Genomic DNA, 16,725 nt, shown 5'->3' with positions numbered 1-16,725 from the left:
ACGCCATGAATTTTGGAATTTCAAGAAAACAAGGAAGTTTATCATAGAGTATATTCAAATCAATATAGTCATAAGCACTTTTTATGTCGAAAACATGGAATTGGAAAAACCAATTTGAACATTTTTAGTCAGACGAACCACTCCATCCGTCGTACTACAGCCTTGTTTAAAGCCAAATTGTGTAACTGGTAGTATACTATGCTGCATTAATCAAGTTTCCATTCGCAATTCTTTCGAATGTTAAAAAAAATACATCACAACAATGTAATTGGTCGATGTGAATACAGATTATCTTAATTTTTTTCTGGTTTTAGAATTAATATAACAAAGCAATCATTAAATTAGCAAGGAAGTATTCCAGTTTGCAAAATACAGTAATAAATATGCAGTAGTAATCTTTTGGCTAGCGTACCCATTTTTTGTAACATAAGATACAAAACCTGATCTGAACCTGAGGCTGTGTTTTTAGATATCTTAATGGCATATTAAAGTTTGGAAAATGTTATTTCTTTTAGTAAGTTCCAATGTAAAATTATACGTTTAGTTTTTCATCTTTCGGCGCTTTAGGTGTTAAAAAGACTATAAAAGGAAACTAAAATAAAAATTTCTAACATATTTTTAATATTTAGTATAAAATATCACAGAAATGTATCTTGTAACATTTTTAAAATAATCTATATGAGGAAGTTAGAATAAAAAATCACACTGTTCAAAATTTGAGATTTGCTATTGGTTTCATGAATTCAGAAAGTAATAGTGTATGAGTCAAGATGGATTAAGTTAGTTTTAAAATTTATGTTTAATGTCAAAGGCACATGATACCGCCATTATGTGAAAATTTGCTCCAACTGCTACTTGCATTCTCTCTTCATCTGCTTAATATCACATACTTTATATATCAGCGTCAATTCTACAGCTACACTTCCTATAAAATCTACTTGAAGTCGCTGATCTTAGGATCTCTCTGAATCTATCTTTAAAAAAAATCTATCAAGACGATATCTACATCCTCATCTTCTTTGTAATCATATTATATTTTATACTTCGCATTTGTGACTTACTGTTTTCTTTTCTTCTTGCAATAAATCTGAAGTTCACATTTCGATTGTTTTAACAGATTTTCTGTTCACGTTATTTCAAATCAATGCAATGGTTGATTTAATGAATTCAAACACTCTTTATTGTAACTCTCTCACATAAATGTATAAATTTAATACATAATTTTAAAGAAAATTTATTACATTTAAACATATCACAATATTTGTAAAGCTAACAAATGAATCTAACCTCTTTGCTGAATCATTTCATCGCGTAGTTTGGCACATTCATATTTACATCAAGTGACAAGAAATTGTGTAAAATTATATACACTATGTCCCAATACGTTGGAACCATAACCAAAATGATATTATTTGACAAACTTCGTATACCTCTAAAATAATTTGAAGACCTATGGTTGCATTTTGGTTTTTAATCCTATAGAACTTTTTATAAAGAATCATTTTTTCCTCAAACAAAAAAGTTGTCCATACGGTTTCAACTTACTCGGACATATATTGTATAGGAGCAGGTACGATGGCGGTTGGGACACAACTTCACTCCACTCTACGTTACAAATCTGCGTTACAGTGTCACCTCTCTACAAAGAAGTCTAGAACAGGTTTATAACTGCTTAGAATCGATCTAGAACAGGATAAAACTGATTTAAATATTCTAGATATATTCTGTCTTAAACTGTTCTAGATATGTTCTGTTTTTATAGACCTTTACGAGACTTCTTTTTAGAGAAACGACACTGCGAATAATTATAACGTCTAAGTGAGCGGTGGGGAGTGTCCCAACCAGCGCCTTACCCGATTAGAAGTTTATTTGATAGCGCCATTTTAACCACACTATTAGCATCAGCTGGAGAGCTAATCTATCCATCCTCAAAACTCAATAGATATACATTCAGGTGAAAACAATTCAATCCACCCCTATTTTTTGCGAATAAGAAACATTTTTAAGATATCAGATTTGATTGGATATAAATGCAAGAGAAAACTTTAAATGTAAGAAGTATAGTTTAAACAAAAACTATGTATTTATGAAGTCATATAATAATATGAAAAAATGATAACAATATCGTTTATAAAAAAACCCGTTTATAAGAATGATCAGTTATTTATCTTAATATCCAATATTTCCTCCTTGTCCGACTAGTCTGAACATTGAGTTAATTAAATTTAAGTGGGTTCAATTCGACTCATATTGTCCGAAGCTAGTTTAGATAAGTTCTTAATGACGTCGAGAGAGTTACGACAGTTCTAAAAGAGAGAAAGATAAAGATATATAGAAGATAGCAAAGAGGGAAGCAAAGTACGCTGTAGCTGTAAGGAAAGATCGTCTGCTCGGCTGTATTAAGAGTTGGAAATGCCCAAGGGGATGAAAAGGTTATACAGCATTGCTAAAGTAAGGGACAAGTTATCAAAGTACTTGACTCACGTGTGGATGGAAGAGTGCAAAATAAAGCAAAGATGGTATAAGTACTTTAGAAAGTTGCTCAATGAAGAACACCAAAGGAGAGACAGAGGATGCGGGATCCTAAATGAGAATGTAATACTGGGGAGAGCGAGAGATGAGGTTATCGAGGCGTTAACTAGGATGAAGAATGGTAAGGCAATAGGACCTGATGGAGTACCTGTGGAGGTTTGGAAGGCTCTGGGGAGGAAGGGGTTGATGTTTTGTCGCAAATAATGAATAGGATATATGGGGAAGAACGATAAAGGGGTCATTTGGGACTGTAAGAAATATAGAGGGATAAAGTTAATATGGCACACAATGACAATTTGGGAAGGAACTGTAGAACGAAGGTTAAGGAGAGAGACATCGATGGAAGAACAGTTTGGGTTTATGTCAGGAAGAAGGACAACGGATGCTTTGTTTGCTATGAGACAGTTGATAGTGAAATACGGCGAGAAAAAAAGCTACATTTGATATTTATAGATCTTGAGAAGACGTACGATACAGTTCCTAAACAAGAGCTATGGAGATGAATGAGAGAGAAATGAGAAGTACGTAAGGCTCGTGAAGAATATGAGCTCTTCAGTTCCTACTGTTCCTACCTGTTTAATCGCGTTATGAATCTACTGACAGAGAAGGTAAGGGTGGGAGCTTCTTGGTCAACGTTCTTTGCTAATAATATTGTTAGTAGAGGAGAGCAAAGAAGTGTTGGAGGAGAAGTAGGAGGGTTGGAGAAGGTTTTTAAAGAGGAGAGCTTAAGGTTTACAGGTCGAAAACGGAGTATATTTGGATGGGAGGAACAGAAATGGTTAAGGATATTGAATTGCTTGGAGAAAAATTAGGACCAGCAGGAGAATATACGCTCCTACATAACGGAAAATGGGAAAATAGATCGAGGAATTTACATAATTTTTCTCGGATGAACGTGATTGAATTTCACTTGTCTCTCGTCTCCAATCTTTCCGCAGTTTATGCTTTTGAAACAATAACCTGACAATTCTATTGAACTTCGAGTATACATATTGTATCATGTATTTTAAATAATAATAAAGTTTTAACAGCATTCGAGAAATATTTCAATATTGCAGCATTATCACTATTCTTTTCACCATCTTATTGCCAACTCCCTCAATGTGTCTACATTTCTTATAAGGCACAATTTCAAAGATAAAATTCAAAATCAAAATAGAAATACTATAAAAACATATTCAGTCAAATTCAACATTTTGGAATAAAATCTAAATATAAAGATAACGCAAGATAAGATACACTGCACGTTATAGTTTCAGTTACATAATATACAAATCGTACCAATATGGTTATCAAATTGATCAATAAATTTTAGATTAAAATTAATTATTTAAAAGTTCTGTTGTTTTGTATATTTGGTCCTATACAGGGTTGGCCACTCAAAAGAGTCCACTGTCAAACCCATCCCTTCCAGTACCACAAACCTTTAATTTTAAATAAGGAATATACTATGTCTGGCACACAGGTATTTTACTGGAAAATTCAGGCATACATGATTTTTATTTTCATGCTACTCTGTTCTTGTGAAAAAGTATCAATTTATTAACAGTGTTTCATCTCTTAAAAACTAAACTTAACGCCTATGTAATGCTAGTGTTATTGACAGTTGTTTTCCGTCACGTCAAAAATTACATTGAAAAAAATTTGCAAAAGGTGATTTGTACAAGAAGTATTTTTTAAACTCGTTCGAAATTTGTCACACGGACTACAGACCGATATATCTATTACCATGCTTATCAGTCTCTACAGACCAGTGTATGATTAAACAGTCAAAGTTTAAAAATTAAACTGGTAGGCAGACGACTGGCGGATATATTGCGACTTGCTAATCTGCCATACAGACCAGTGTCCTACCTGATCTGCCACCGACCGATATACGCGACACTCAGCCAGAGAAAAAAATGCGCGCGCAGCTCACAGATTATTTGAGATTTTCAGTCGCCACTTGTTTTAATGGAAATAAAAATGTGCAAAGAAGACGTCGGGCCTTCCTGCAAAAGAATTAAAGTTGATAATACGACTACTGACGATTATTGTGGATTAACTCCACAAGAAGTGAAGAGGTTACAAAAATTAGGACACTTTTCTGATAGTGAAGAGGAGCCATTTACCAATAGTGGGAGTGAATATTTGCCAGATGGAGGAAGTGATTAGAGAAGCACTGCTGAAGAAAAGATTGATGAAGATGTAAGCTTAGAGAATCGTGACAACTTCGATGAAAACGATCAAAATAATATTGAAAAATATTATAGTGAAATAAAAATCCAATGAGTAAAAACTCAATTCGACCTCAAGTTACATAAGTTTGATGATAGCCAGAGCGAAGTAAAAAACATAATAAACTTAACTTAACATTTTTTAATGAAGATACAGATTTATAATTGACGAAACTAACAGGTATGCTACTGAAAAAAATGATAAAAAATGGAAACATCTTGATTTCGATGAGATCTTTACATTTCTTGGATCATCTATGCTTATGTCCAGAAACAAAAAACTAAGTGAATGAAAATTGGTCAACGGATTTCAGATTCATTCTAACCAACAAGATTGTTACAATAAAAGATGCCAGTGTAATAAATGAATTTCAAACAGGCAGCGACCATAGACTAATCAGAGCAAAAATTGTTCTAGATCTGAAACTAGAAAGAATAAAATTAATCTCGAAACCAAGAGTAACCGGTATAAATAGTAACAATCTAAAAGAAAACTCAGATCATTACGAAAGGACAATTGATGAAATATTACATGACCAAATCGACAGCTTTCAATTAATGGAAATCATCCTTGATAGTGCCAAAGAAATCGGAGGCCCGCAACAACAAAATGAACATAGTAAAGTGTTTGATAAAACTAAAATAATTCTAAAACAAAGAAGGGAAACGAAAGTAAGTAGCAACACGCAGAGAATACAATACACAAACTTTGTAAGACATAAGAAAATACAATGAAAGACTGGTAGAAAATGCAATCGAAAACAGGAAAACTATAAGAAAACAAGAAAAGCATTAATCATTAGGAAGTAGCAAATCGTTGCTCTAACAAACAAAAACACCAGAATTACAGACAGAAATGAAATAATACAACTCGTGACTAAATTCTACAGCGAACTATACAAAGCCCCTGACACACTTGAAGAAGTAAGCAGTAACCAAGAAGATGTACCAGAAGTCCTTCCGGAAGAAGTAGAATCGACAATTACAAAAATGAAAAGCGATAAAGCAGCTGGAATAGATGGTGTAACAGTGGAACTGCTTAAATACGCTGGCAATAAAATCTGGAAAATCTTAGAGGTATATTTACGAACTGCCTAAGATCGAGATGCATATCAGACCACTGGAACACAGCAAACATAATTCTCATTCATAAGAAAGGTAGCAAGGAGGATATCAAAAACTACAGACCTACAAGTCTACTACCAACCATATACAAAATATTCACAAAGATTATCAACAACAGATTAACAAACGCATTAGATGCTGCACAGCCGAGGGAGCAAGCTGGCTTCAGAAGTTTATTCAGTACCATGGATCATATTCATGCACTTCGAGAACTAATTAGTAGGGCTAAAGAATATGAAATACCGCTAGAATTAACCTTCATACATTTCGAGAAGCCTTTCAATTATATATATTCCAACTGGCAGAACAAAGGAATATCCATTGATGGAGAATACCTTAGCCATCTAAGATTTGCAGACGACATCGTTCTGATTGCTAATATTCCTGCGTAACTACAAGAACTTATAAGAACTTATAAGCGACCTAAATGCAGCTAGCAATGAAGTTGGTCTAAAAATGAACTTGACAAAAACAAAAACCATGTACAACGAGCTAGTAGATGTTTAAGGTGTAATAATAAACAACACTGCACTTGAGACAGTAGACGAGTATATAGAACTGGGACAATTAATACATATAGCTGGCTCCTTACTTCCAGAAATCAACAGAAGAATGAAACTGGCTTGGGCATCTTTTGGTAGAAATGCAGTTATATTCAAATCGAAGATGCCAATCCACCTGAAGAAAAAAGTATTCGATCAGTGTATACTACCAATCATGACATACGGCTGCAAAACTTGGACACTAAAGAAAGAGATAATATCGTCACTCAAAGGACAATGGGCGAGACATTTAGCGAGAAGAACTGACAATAGATGGTCCACTAGAATTACAATGTGGTATCCAAGAGGCGTCAAGAGACCAAGAAGACGTCCAAATTTAAGATGGGACTATGACATAAAGAAACAAGGCGGTACAACATGGCACAGAAAAGCGAATTTTAGATAATCGTGGGCAGGAATGAAGAATTCTATTATATACTTCTATATAATAGAAGAATTACTACCTGCCCACGAGGCAGCCTCTCATTCCTGCCTCGTGGGCAGGAATGAGGGGCTGCACCATAATCGGTAGGATATGCTGAGAATGGTGATGATGATGCCCAGAAACAAAAAACTTAATGTGAATGAAAATTGGTCAACAGATCCTCTTTTGTACTCCTCAGTTTTTGGCAAAGAACGTATCTGTCAAGAGACAGGTATTTACAAATTATGAAATATTTGCATTTTTCTTGCATAAAATAAGAGATCTCTTGCATAAAATAAGGGAGGTTTTGACACAAATAAAACAAAGATTTCAGTCACAATTCTATCCTTTGGATTTTTTTTTGGTATAAACCTGTATGTTATACGTGACTTTGAGATTGGTTTTGTTCTAGACTTTATTGTTTATGTAGGGAAGAATACATATTATCCCGAAGAAACTATCAAAGGCTTGGAAGCCACTGGAAATATTGTGGTTTAGCTTATGAAACCATATATGAACAAAGATCACTCACTGTTTACAGTGAATATTCTTATATGAACATAAAACGAATTCTTGTGGGACTGTTAGATCTAACAGATTTCATATACTTCATTTGCAAGAAATATTGAAAAAATGTTAAGTATATTGTAGAAATCTGACATTTTTTTGGTTTTTAAATGGAAACACAGAACAGATGTTATGATGATAACAGCAATACATGAAAACAAAATGGTTGTTCTTGGCAAAAGTGATCCTGTTACTAAAGAGTCAGTAAGGAAACCAGAATGTATTATTGCGTACAATAAACAAATGGGATCAGTCGACCATTCGGACATGAAGATAAGTAGCATTGATTGCATGAGAAAGACCACTAAACGCTATAAAAAATAATTGTTCCACATAGTAGTTATCTGTGTACTAAATTTCCATGCTATGTTCTTGACAAACCAGACTACGCCTAACCACTTGCCAAGTTTCAACTAAGTCTTATACATCAGATTTTTAGAAGGTGAGTTTTTGTTTTTCGATCGTTATGTACATTATAAATTTTCGTTTTGATAAAGTACCATTTTTATATTACACTATTTATTTTAATTTTACATATGAATACTAAGTAAAAATGCACAAAAAGGCATTTTCCTTCATTAGTTCCAAGAATTGAAAAGACAAAAACCGCCTCCACAAGATGTATTGTGTGTTCATATCCATATGAAAATACCAAAAAACGAAAAGTTTCTAGAATGTGTAAAGAATGTGACATAGGTTTGTGTGTGATTTCAAGCTTCGAGAAATATCATACTAAAGAAACTTAAAAAAAATGTATTCTTCAACCAATAAATTTTGAGAAAACTGTTTTTTACTGAATAAATATTTATTAAACAAGTCCTTAATTTTTTTTATTCGGACCAATATATGTGTCGTCCGTCGACAAGGCACGCTAAAAACTACCGTTTGTGTGGCACTGCAAGGTGATAGGGTTAAAGAAGACATTATAAGAAGACACAATAAATCTTATAAATCAAAGTGTGACTTCTCTAAAAGTAGTAACACTGGTAAAACATGAGTTTGTTTATTGTTATTTTTGTTTTCTGACGATTGGAAAGTCTGGAAACATTTACTTTCTTTTTTTAATTAAACATTTTTTCGATATTTTGTCACTTTATTTACTCATAATAGATTTAATCATAATAGAACTGTATTATTCTAATCATCAGTGAAGGCTATTACTGACTTGTTAGATAATACAGTAGACTCCCTCTATAACGAGAACTGAAATGGCAGACTAATTACCTCGTTATAAGCGGATCTCGTTATATCCAACAACAATAATACTGTGCATACATATGAATATGTAGTTTTCTAAAACATTAACTTTCTATAGTGAAGCATTCGGAGCAATATAAGATGCTAATAAATATTGTTTGAATGGCGTTTTTAAAACAAAGTTGTTTACTTTTATTGTCAATGAAATGTATTAAAACACAAAAGAGTTGTTTACTTTTATTGTCAATGATATACGTTAAAACAAAAAATCTGTATTCTGTAAATATGTATAAAGCGTATTTTCAAGCTTTAAATTGTCCAGTATTCTATCTATCATATTTTCTAAAGATGTGAAACAGTTTTATGCTTCTTCATTTGCGTTTTGTCCTTTGATAAAGTTTCTGACAACCTTTAAAACACTTTCTACATCTTGTCTATTAGGACCCATATTATTAGATGTGAATGGTCAATCCCCTACAATGACACTTGTGAATCATAAATTTTACATTTCCGACTAAGAATCATAAATTGTAAGAAGTTTATTACGGGCGGCCCGCAGTTAAAAAGGGTATTTATTTATAGCTACGGCCGGGCCAAAACGTAAAAAACACGTTTTTCAATCTTATTTTCTCTCGTTATAAGCAAATTTACCTCGCTATAAAGGGTTATAGTTCAATAGAAATTTCACGGGACATCTAATGTACCTCGTTATAAGCGAAACCTCGTAATAACCGTGTTCGTTATAGAGGGAGTATACTGTATATTAATTTCGCTTTAAAAAAATTGACAAAGTGACAAATAATATTGTAAACTATTTAAAGGATATTCACTCCAACATTTTTTCCAGCTTTAAGTGTCAAATGATCAACTAGAAAAATATAACGTGCAATGATTCATAATTTGCATTTAGTACATCTCACAATTTTAATAAACTACGACAGTATCAAAAATACAATATACATTTCTTAACATGCTGTAAAATTCCAATAAATATTAACGCAAAAATAAGAAAATATACTTAACATAATGGAAAACTTATGGTAAAATTGATTAAAATATAAAGTTATTATCTCACTTTGGTTTTTATAAATTAAGAAGTCCTATCTTTCGCTAAAAAAAATCTTAAAGCTCGTTACAATTGTAGGGAATTTGAGATTATCTTTATTTCACAAAGTAATTGATGTGTCAAATATTTCATGTATTTCTGCCATGTCACCATCTTTATGCAATAACTAGGTAATAACCCGTTTTTTTTCTTCTGTATTTTCTAGAAATCGACAAAAATAGTGTCATTTATGATATAATATTCAGTCTTTATAAATAGTATTTGAAAAATTTCTGTCTTTATTTAGTTATTTACTGCTATAATTAGTTAACTCGTTAAACTTAGCATTGATTTGTGATTTGCAATTTTCTCAAAAAATTGAAATGTAAAGGTTAGTTTCTATCATTGGTTGGTTAAAATGACGGCGAAAACAGGTTAATTCTGCGCAGTGGGTAAATCCGCGCAAGAAAATAACTAGTAAACTGTTACATATTGTGATAAACTGTACAAGCCCATCACTTTCCGCTGTCTTAGTGTTGCTCAAGACGCTACGCACAAAATTTAGTGTTCGACTGCAATTAGTCGACGTAAGTTACAAATTTTATAGTTATGTGTAGTAAGGTATTTTCTCTAAAATATACATAGTTTTTACATCATTTACATATAATTTCCATTGATGTATCTTTAATAAACATCAAGTATTAATTTGGAACAATAAAAATACATTTTGGGCAATTGCGCGCAATCGGAGTGGGATAATTTCACGCAGCGTGGATTTACCCCATATGAAATGTACTGTAGTATGTTAAATTTCAGATGCAAAAAACTTACCACAGAAGCAATAAATGCAGCTATGATGAATGTCAATTAATAACTGCAATAGAAGCTGTGGCAAAAATAAGGACCAAGTTTTGGTATACCAGAGTAGACATTACGAGGTAAGAGTGAAAATAGCAGACCTAAAAAAGAAAAGTTGGACCGAAAGCCTGTTTTTTTCTGAAGAACTGGAAACATAATTGAAGAAGTAACTTTTAAAATGATCCAAAATGTTTTTTGGTTTATCTCCAGATAAACTTCGCCGAGATAAAACATGTTTTAATGAAGAAAAAACGACAGGAAGACATTGGTTAACACTATTCATGGAGGGAAATTTACAATTCAGGTTACGCCAGCCTGAAGGTACAAGTCTGAATAGAATTACCGCATTCAGCTTGGAAGAAGTAAAATTACATTGTTCTGAAGCTATTTTCTTGTGACATCTTAAGGCAATTACTATTCTCGTTGGGAATAAGCCACAATATAAGTTTAAAATAAGTTTATTTTTGAAGTTTCGATTTCCACTTCGGAAATTAAAATTAAAATTATTTTTTAATATTGTTGAAACTGTGATGAATAGATAAAAATTTACTCAAGACGTATTTATAATACTGATGACACCGATAGTACCACTGTACAAAAGCCAGTAAACATTTTAAAAGAAAAAGGCCAAAAACGAGTAGGTTCAGTGACTTCTTGGGAGAGGTAAAACGGCCACTATTCTTTGTGGATTCAGTGCTTCAGGGTCTTATGTACCACTAATGTTCATTTTCCCAAGGAAATGAATGACCGAAGAACTCCAAAGCCACTTAAAGATGAATCAGTACTCTTGATTGAGTGTACTCAGAGAGAAAAACAGCATTGTGTTGGTGTTTATACCTCCCCATAGCTCCCATAGGCTACATCCCTTAGATTTGTCATTTTAAGCTCCCACAAAACAGTCTATAATAAACAGTGTGACAAATACAAGAGCACATCAGTTTGAAAAAATAACTGACTATAAATTAGCTGAAATATTTAAATTGGTTGATTTAAACGTGGTGATAATGGATAAAGCCATATCTGATTTTAAAGCTGCAGGCATTTTTCCGTTGGATTCAGATAAATTCCATGATTAATTAAGTAAATCAGATGAAGAATTTGCTCCATTTTTATCAGAGGAACATGTTCAATCTAATCGATAAAGAAGTTGAAGACGTCATTGGATTTCTAGCGGGTACTGGTCCAGCTCACATTCGTTCTCAATCATTATCTGTTGACCAAATATTTGTTCAGCATCAGTTCTCAATAACGCCGAGACCTCTTCAAATGCCTGGTAAACACAATGTTCAGTCTAAAAATGTGTATCTCCAACTTTTGATATCATAATTGAATAAATAGCTCCTCTTCAAGATATTACAAATTAACAAACAACCACGAAATCAAATAAAAAAAAATCCCTACATCCTGAAATATTAACATCAAACTCCAATGAAAAAACAATTAGAGGATGTTGAAGAAAAAAATGAATGATAACTAAACAAAATAAAAAGTGCGGCATCAGTGCAAAGATAAAATCCAAAAATGTTTTAAAAAATGAAAATATAAAACGTAAAGGAACTCCAAACACAAAAAAATCAAAAAGGAAAATCAGACGAAAAGGAAAATTTCAGTTCAACTACGGAAGAGTCATTGGATGAAAAACACATTTGCGACGATGATGAACTTGATCTAGATGTCAATTCTACGGAAAACATTTGTGCCATATGTGGGGAATTTGGTAAAGACAATAAACCATGGTACCGATGCACGTTGTGTTTTAAATGGACCCATGCAGACTGCTACGATGTAGATGTATCTGAAGATTATGTTTGTGACAATTGTAAAAATTAATTTCTGCTTTCTTTTAACAAGTTTTAATAAAAAAATAAACCTTTGTAGCGTTTTTAATTATGTGCGGAATTACTTCCCAACGATGCGCAGATATACCCACTGGATGGGGTAATTACGTGGAATGGCATGATTTAAAATTATTGCATTATATGACGTGTTTCTCATATTAACAAAAATATGTAGAAAATTTTACGGAAGGCCTACGTTCAGCAGTGGTCAGATATAGGCTAGTTGATGATGTGATAAAACCGTGATGTGACCGATAAAATATTAAACACATTAGTTACATCTGTGAAATAATTCTTCCACCTACAATAATTTGCTTCTGCATTACTTACAAAGAATTAAGATCTTAAAAAGATTTGGACCTCAGTAAAAATGTTACTATTAATTGTTGTAACCTCTTTTCCATACCGTATCCTTTAGATAAGCCAGCTGTCCACTCATTATTAAGTCCTCCACAATATCGGTAAAACTCAGCTCACTTGCGATTCTATACTTAGTGTGCACCGATGGAAGCTTATTTAAAATCGTTTTCATGTTGTTAACTTCTTGACGACTGTTGGAGTTTGCCGTCAGAAACTTTCTCGAAATGTCATTTACTAAGGACTCAGTTAGAGAGAGATGTTGCATAAATGACTGTAGGTAGTTATTGTCGGTCTTTAAAATACATTGGGCAAATAAAACGGAACTCCAATCTGGTTCGTAGTTGTAAGCTTGCACAAGAATCAACGTTTGGTCAAAACTGCAAAAGTACGAAAAACGTAAATTAATCTAATATAAATACACTTGTTTCTTATTAAAACAAATAGCTAGTGCATTCAGTGTAATCACTGAATAACTTTTAAATACAATTTTTAATATCAAATAATACATCCCACCCCATTAATATGTACATACCGATTCGGCAAATTTTCAACTACAGTATACGTTATTCAGTATGTGAAACAAAGATAACACTTAATTGTTTGAATAGAAGTGAGAGGCAGTCACCATCTCGATGGAGTAGGTATGACTTTTAAACAGTGTTGCTATTATTTCTGTTACATCTTTCCTTTTAAAATTTTAGTCCGATACATGAGTCCAACTGTAGTGGATTTAAAATAATATTTAAATCCACTACAGTTCATTGTAGAATGAAAATTAATATTGTCCCAAAAAAATTCAAATAAAGTAGCCACGTAATTGTTATTTTCTAATCGATTTTACCAATTACTTAATTAGTTAACAAAGAACATTGATTTAAGTAATTTATGTGTGGCAACAAAGCATTATTCCCCTGAAGAGTTTAAAATTTTAAGCAACGCCTTCTTTCACAGCGAAGCGGCATAAAAAATAAAAATACACCGATGACCGACAGTAATTATCGGACATTGATGGGGAGTGCAGTTCATTGCATAAAATTATTTCGTCGCCAACTTTCCGTCGGTAAATCTTAAGAAAAACAGAAAGAAAACAAAGAAAAATGTAATTTTTGTAGATTTTTAGCTGTGGTAGCTAGGAAATAAAACAATAATTAACTTAACAAACATTAACTAAATATAAATATTATTTTTATAAGAAAAAAACCAACTAAAAAAATTATTCTAAATAATTAAAATTAAAGACATTTTTAAACAATCTCTAACCAATTAAATGTTCAAACAAACCACCATTTTAAGCTAAACAAAATCCGAATCTATCAATTAAAGAAAGTCTCATTGCATTTAGCTAATTTGGTTGTACTCGACTACAAAGTTGAACAATTTTTTCTTGCAATTCTGCTAAATTGGTGGCTCGTTCGAATTCATGCCGATATAATTTTGATTTTAGCATTCCACCGAAATAAAAATCCAAAGGTGCTAAAGATGGTGATCTAGGGGGCCATTTTATTGTTCCTCGTGTAGAAATTATTCGTCCAGGGAATGTTTGTTCCAAATAATTTGTAACTTCGATTGCATTATGTGCTGGGCAACCATCCTGTTGAAACCAAACATCATCGAAGTTGACCGCAAGGTTTAGAACTGCTGGAATAATCTGATTGCGTAATAAATCTAGATACTTTCGTCCATTCAGATTTCCCGTAATAAAAAATGGACCAATTATATTATCGTTATAAATGCCAGTCCACACATTTAATTTCTTTGGGAATTGTGTTTTCACAGCAATACTCAAATGTTTATTGTTTATTTTCCCTAGACCAATAGCGGACGACAGATGGATTATGACGTTTATGGATTGTGAATGAAGATTCATCGGAAAACAAAACATTTTTTAAAAAGTTATTGTTTTTAAAAAGCAGCAATAAATAACTGTATTATTTCTACAATAGAATGGTTCCCATAATACCATTTCAGCATTTGAATCTTTTCTTCTTGAAAATACAGTAGAACCTCGATCGGTCAAACCTCAATAACATAAAAACCTCTATAACTTCAAAAAATTATATGTTCCCTTCCCATCGGAGCCCAAAACCTCTACAACTTAAAATACACAATCTCGATAACTTAAATAAATAATATCAATATTGGCCCTCAGTAACTTAAATCCACAATCTCTATAACATAAAATTGTTTACCAATGACAGCTGAACAGCTTACTGTATCATAAGTTTTGATCACTGTTCTAGAAACATCGATTTAGGTACTGTGTGATACCTTGCTTAAAATGAGTTCAAAAAGAAAATTAACAACGCTAACATATGCTGATAAATTAAAAGCTATAGAAGCAGTGAAAAATGGATTCAAAAGAAAAGAAGTTGCGGCTCAGTTTGGAATACACGAGAGTAAATTATCAATCATCATGAAAAAAGCAACCGAACTATTAAAAAAACAAGAATCAGGAGACAAAAATTGCCGAGTTCCCTAATTTGGAACAGTGTTTGTTTATGTGGTTAAAACAGTGTCGAAACAAAAACATCAGTGTCAGTGGACCCATACTGAAAGAAAAGGCTGTAGAGTTCGCTAATTCACTAAAAATCGATAATTTTAAAGCCAGCAATGGCTGGTTAGAGAATTTCAATAAACGAATGATTTAGTCTTAAAAAAAATGTGCGGCGAAATGCGAGCGTAAGCAAATCAGTCTGCCAAGAATGGAAATCTGACTTGCATAATTTAGTGAATAATTATGATCCCAATGATGTTTTTAATGCTGATGAAACTGGTCTGTTTTTCAAATGTCTTCCCGAAAAAACATTAACATTCAAAAATGAAAAATGTCATGGAGAAAAACACAGCAAGGAACGACTTACGATTCTGCTTTGTGCAAATTCTACGGGCACAGAAAAACTCAAACCTTTAATTATATAGGTAAGTCAAAAAAACCTCGGTGTTTTGCAGGTTTAAAATCACTGCCCATGGATTATGAAGCCAATAAAAAAGCATGGATGACAGCAGAACTTTTAAAAAAATGGCTGATTAATATAAATTAGCAAAGGGCAACTTGAAATAGAAAAATTATTCTGTTCATCGACAACTGAACAGCGCACGGGGACATACCACCATTAAAGGCAATCAAAGTACAATTTCTTCCAACAAACACAACATCACAACTTCAACCTTTGGATCAGGGTATAATTAAAAATTTTAATTTTTATTAAATTAAAGTAAACATTATACAGAAAAGAAGTTGTTAGAAGAATGATAGCTGATATGGAGCAAAATACGATTTCTTCTATCAATGTTCTTCAAGCAATGAGGATGGTGGACAAAACATGGCAAAACGTAACACTCCTTACAGTGAAAAACTGCTTTAGAACCTGTGGTTTTGCTTCAGAACCTCAAGAAATCATTTTGAAGAGAAAGATAATAATGATCATGAAGATGGAATAACCACATGTCTGCGTTAAAGATTACTTTTGACGACTTCGTTACTTGTGATGATAAAGTAGTCACAGCAGGGACGTTAACAGAGGAAGAAAAAATATTCGAATCAGTTAACAACTGTAATTAAAGTGATAATGACGATGAATTTAATGACGACCAACAAACTTCATCTAAGAGCATATCAATCAACGAAGCAAGAGTGGTATAACGACTGTACGATCATTTATAGAGCAGTGTAGCAACATAAAAGATAACGTATTCTCTTCTCTATGTAATTGAAAATCAAATCGATTTAGAATCTATGAATTGTTTAAAACAAAAGAAAATCACGTACTTTTTTTAGTAGACTATACCTTTAATTATTGCTTTAACTTTTTGTAACGTGTATAATAAATGAATGTAGTGTATAATAAATGCCTATATTTTAATGAACTTCTGACCTATAAATCCATCACAACATAGACCCTTAACTTAAAACCTCTATAACTTAAAATATTTGGTTTTTCCCTTGGAATTTAACTTATCGAGGTTCTACTGTATACGCTTGGCATATTAATTATTTGTTTTCAACCTTTTATCACGACAG

At 32.6% G+C, this 16,725-nt stretch overlaps 1 protein-coding gene across 1 annotated transcript in view; it reads right to left on the bottom strand.

Annotated features, from left to right (window-relative positions):
* Positions 1–11,989: 11,989 nt before the first annotated feature.
* LOC140447506 (spatacsin) overlaps positions 11,990–16,725 on the bottom strand; it is a 92,633-nt gene continuing 87,897 nt past the window's right edge. Inside the window, exon 12 of the mRNA XM_072540195.1 lies at positions 11,990–13,081. Coding sequence (XP_072396296.1) covers positions 12,724–13,081 — 358 coding nt within the window. The 3' untranslated portion in view covers positions 11,990–12,723. The remainder of the gene's footprint in view (positions 13,082–16,725) is intronic.

This window comes from Diabrotica undecimpunctata, chromosome 8 (genome assembly GCF_040954645.1).
Source record: "Diabrotica undecimpunctata isolate CICGRU chromosome 8, icDiaUnde3, whole genome shotgun sequence".
NCBI classification, from domain to species: Eukaryota; Metazoa; Arthropoda; class Insecta; order Coleoptera; family Chrysomelidae; genus Diabrotica; species Diabrotica undecimpunctata.
The sequence above is the reverse complement of the archived record's forward strand: the minus strand, read 5'-3'. Positions and strand labels throughout refer to the sequence as shown.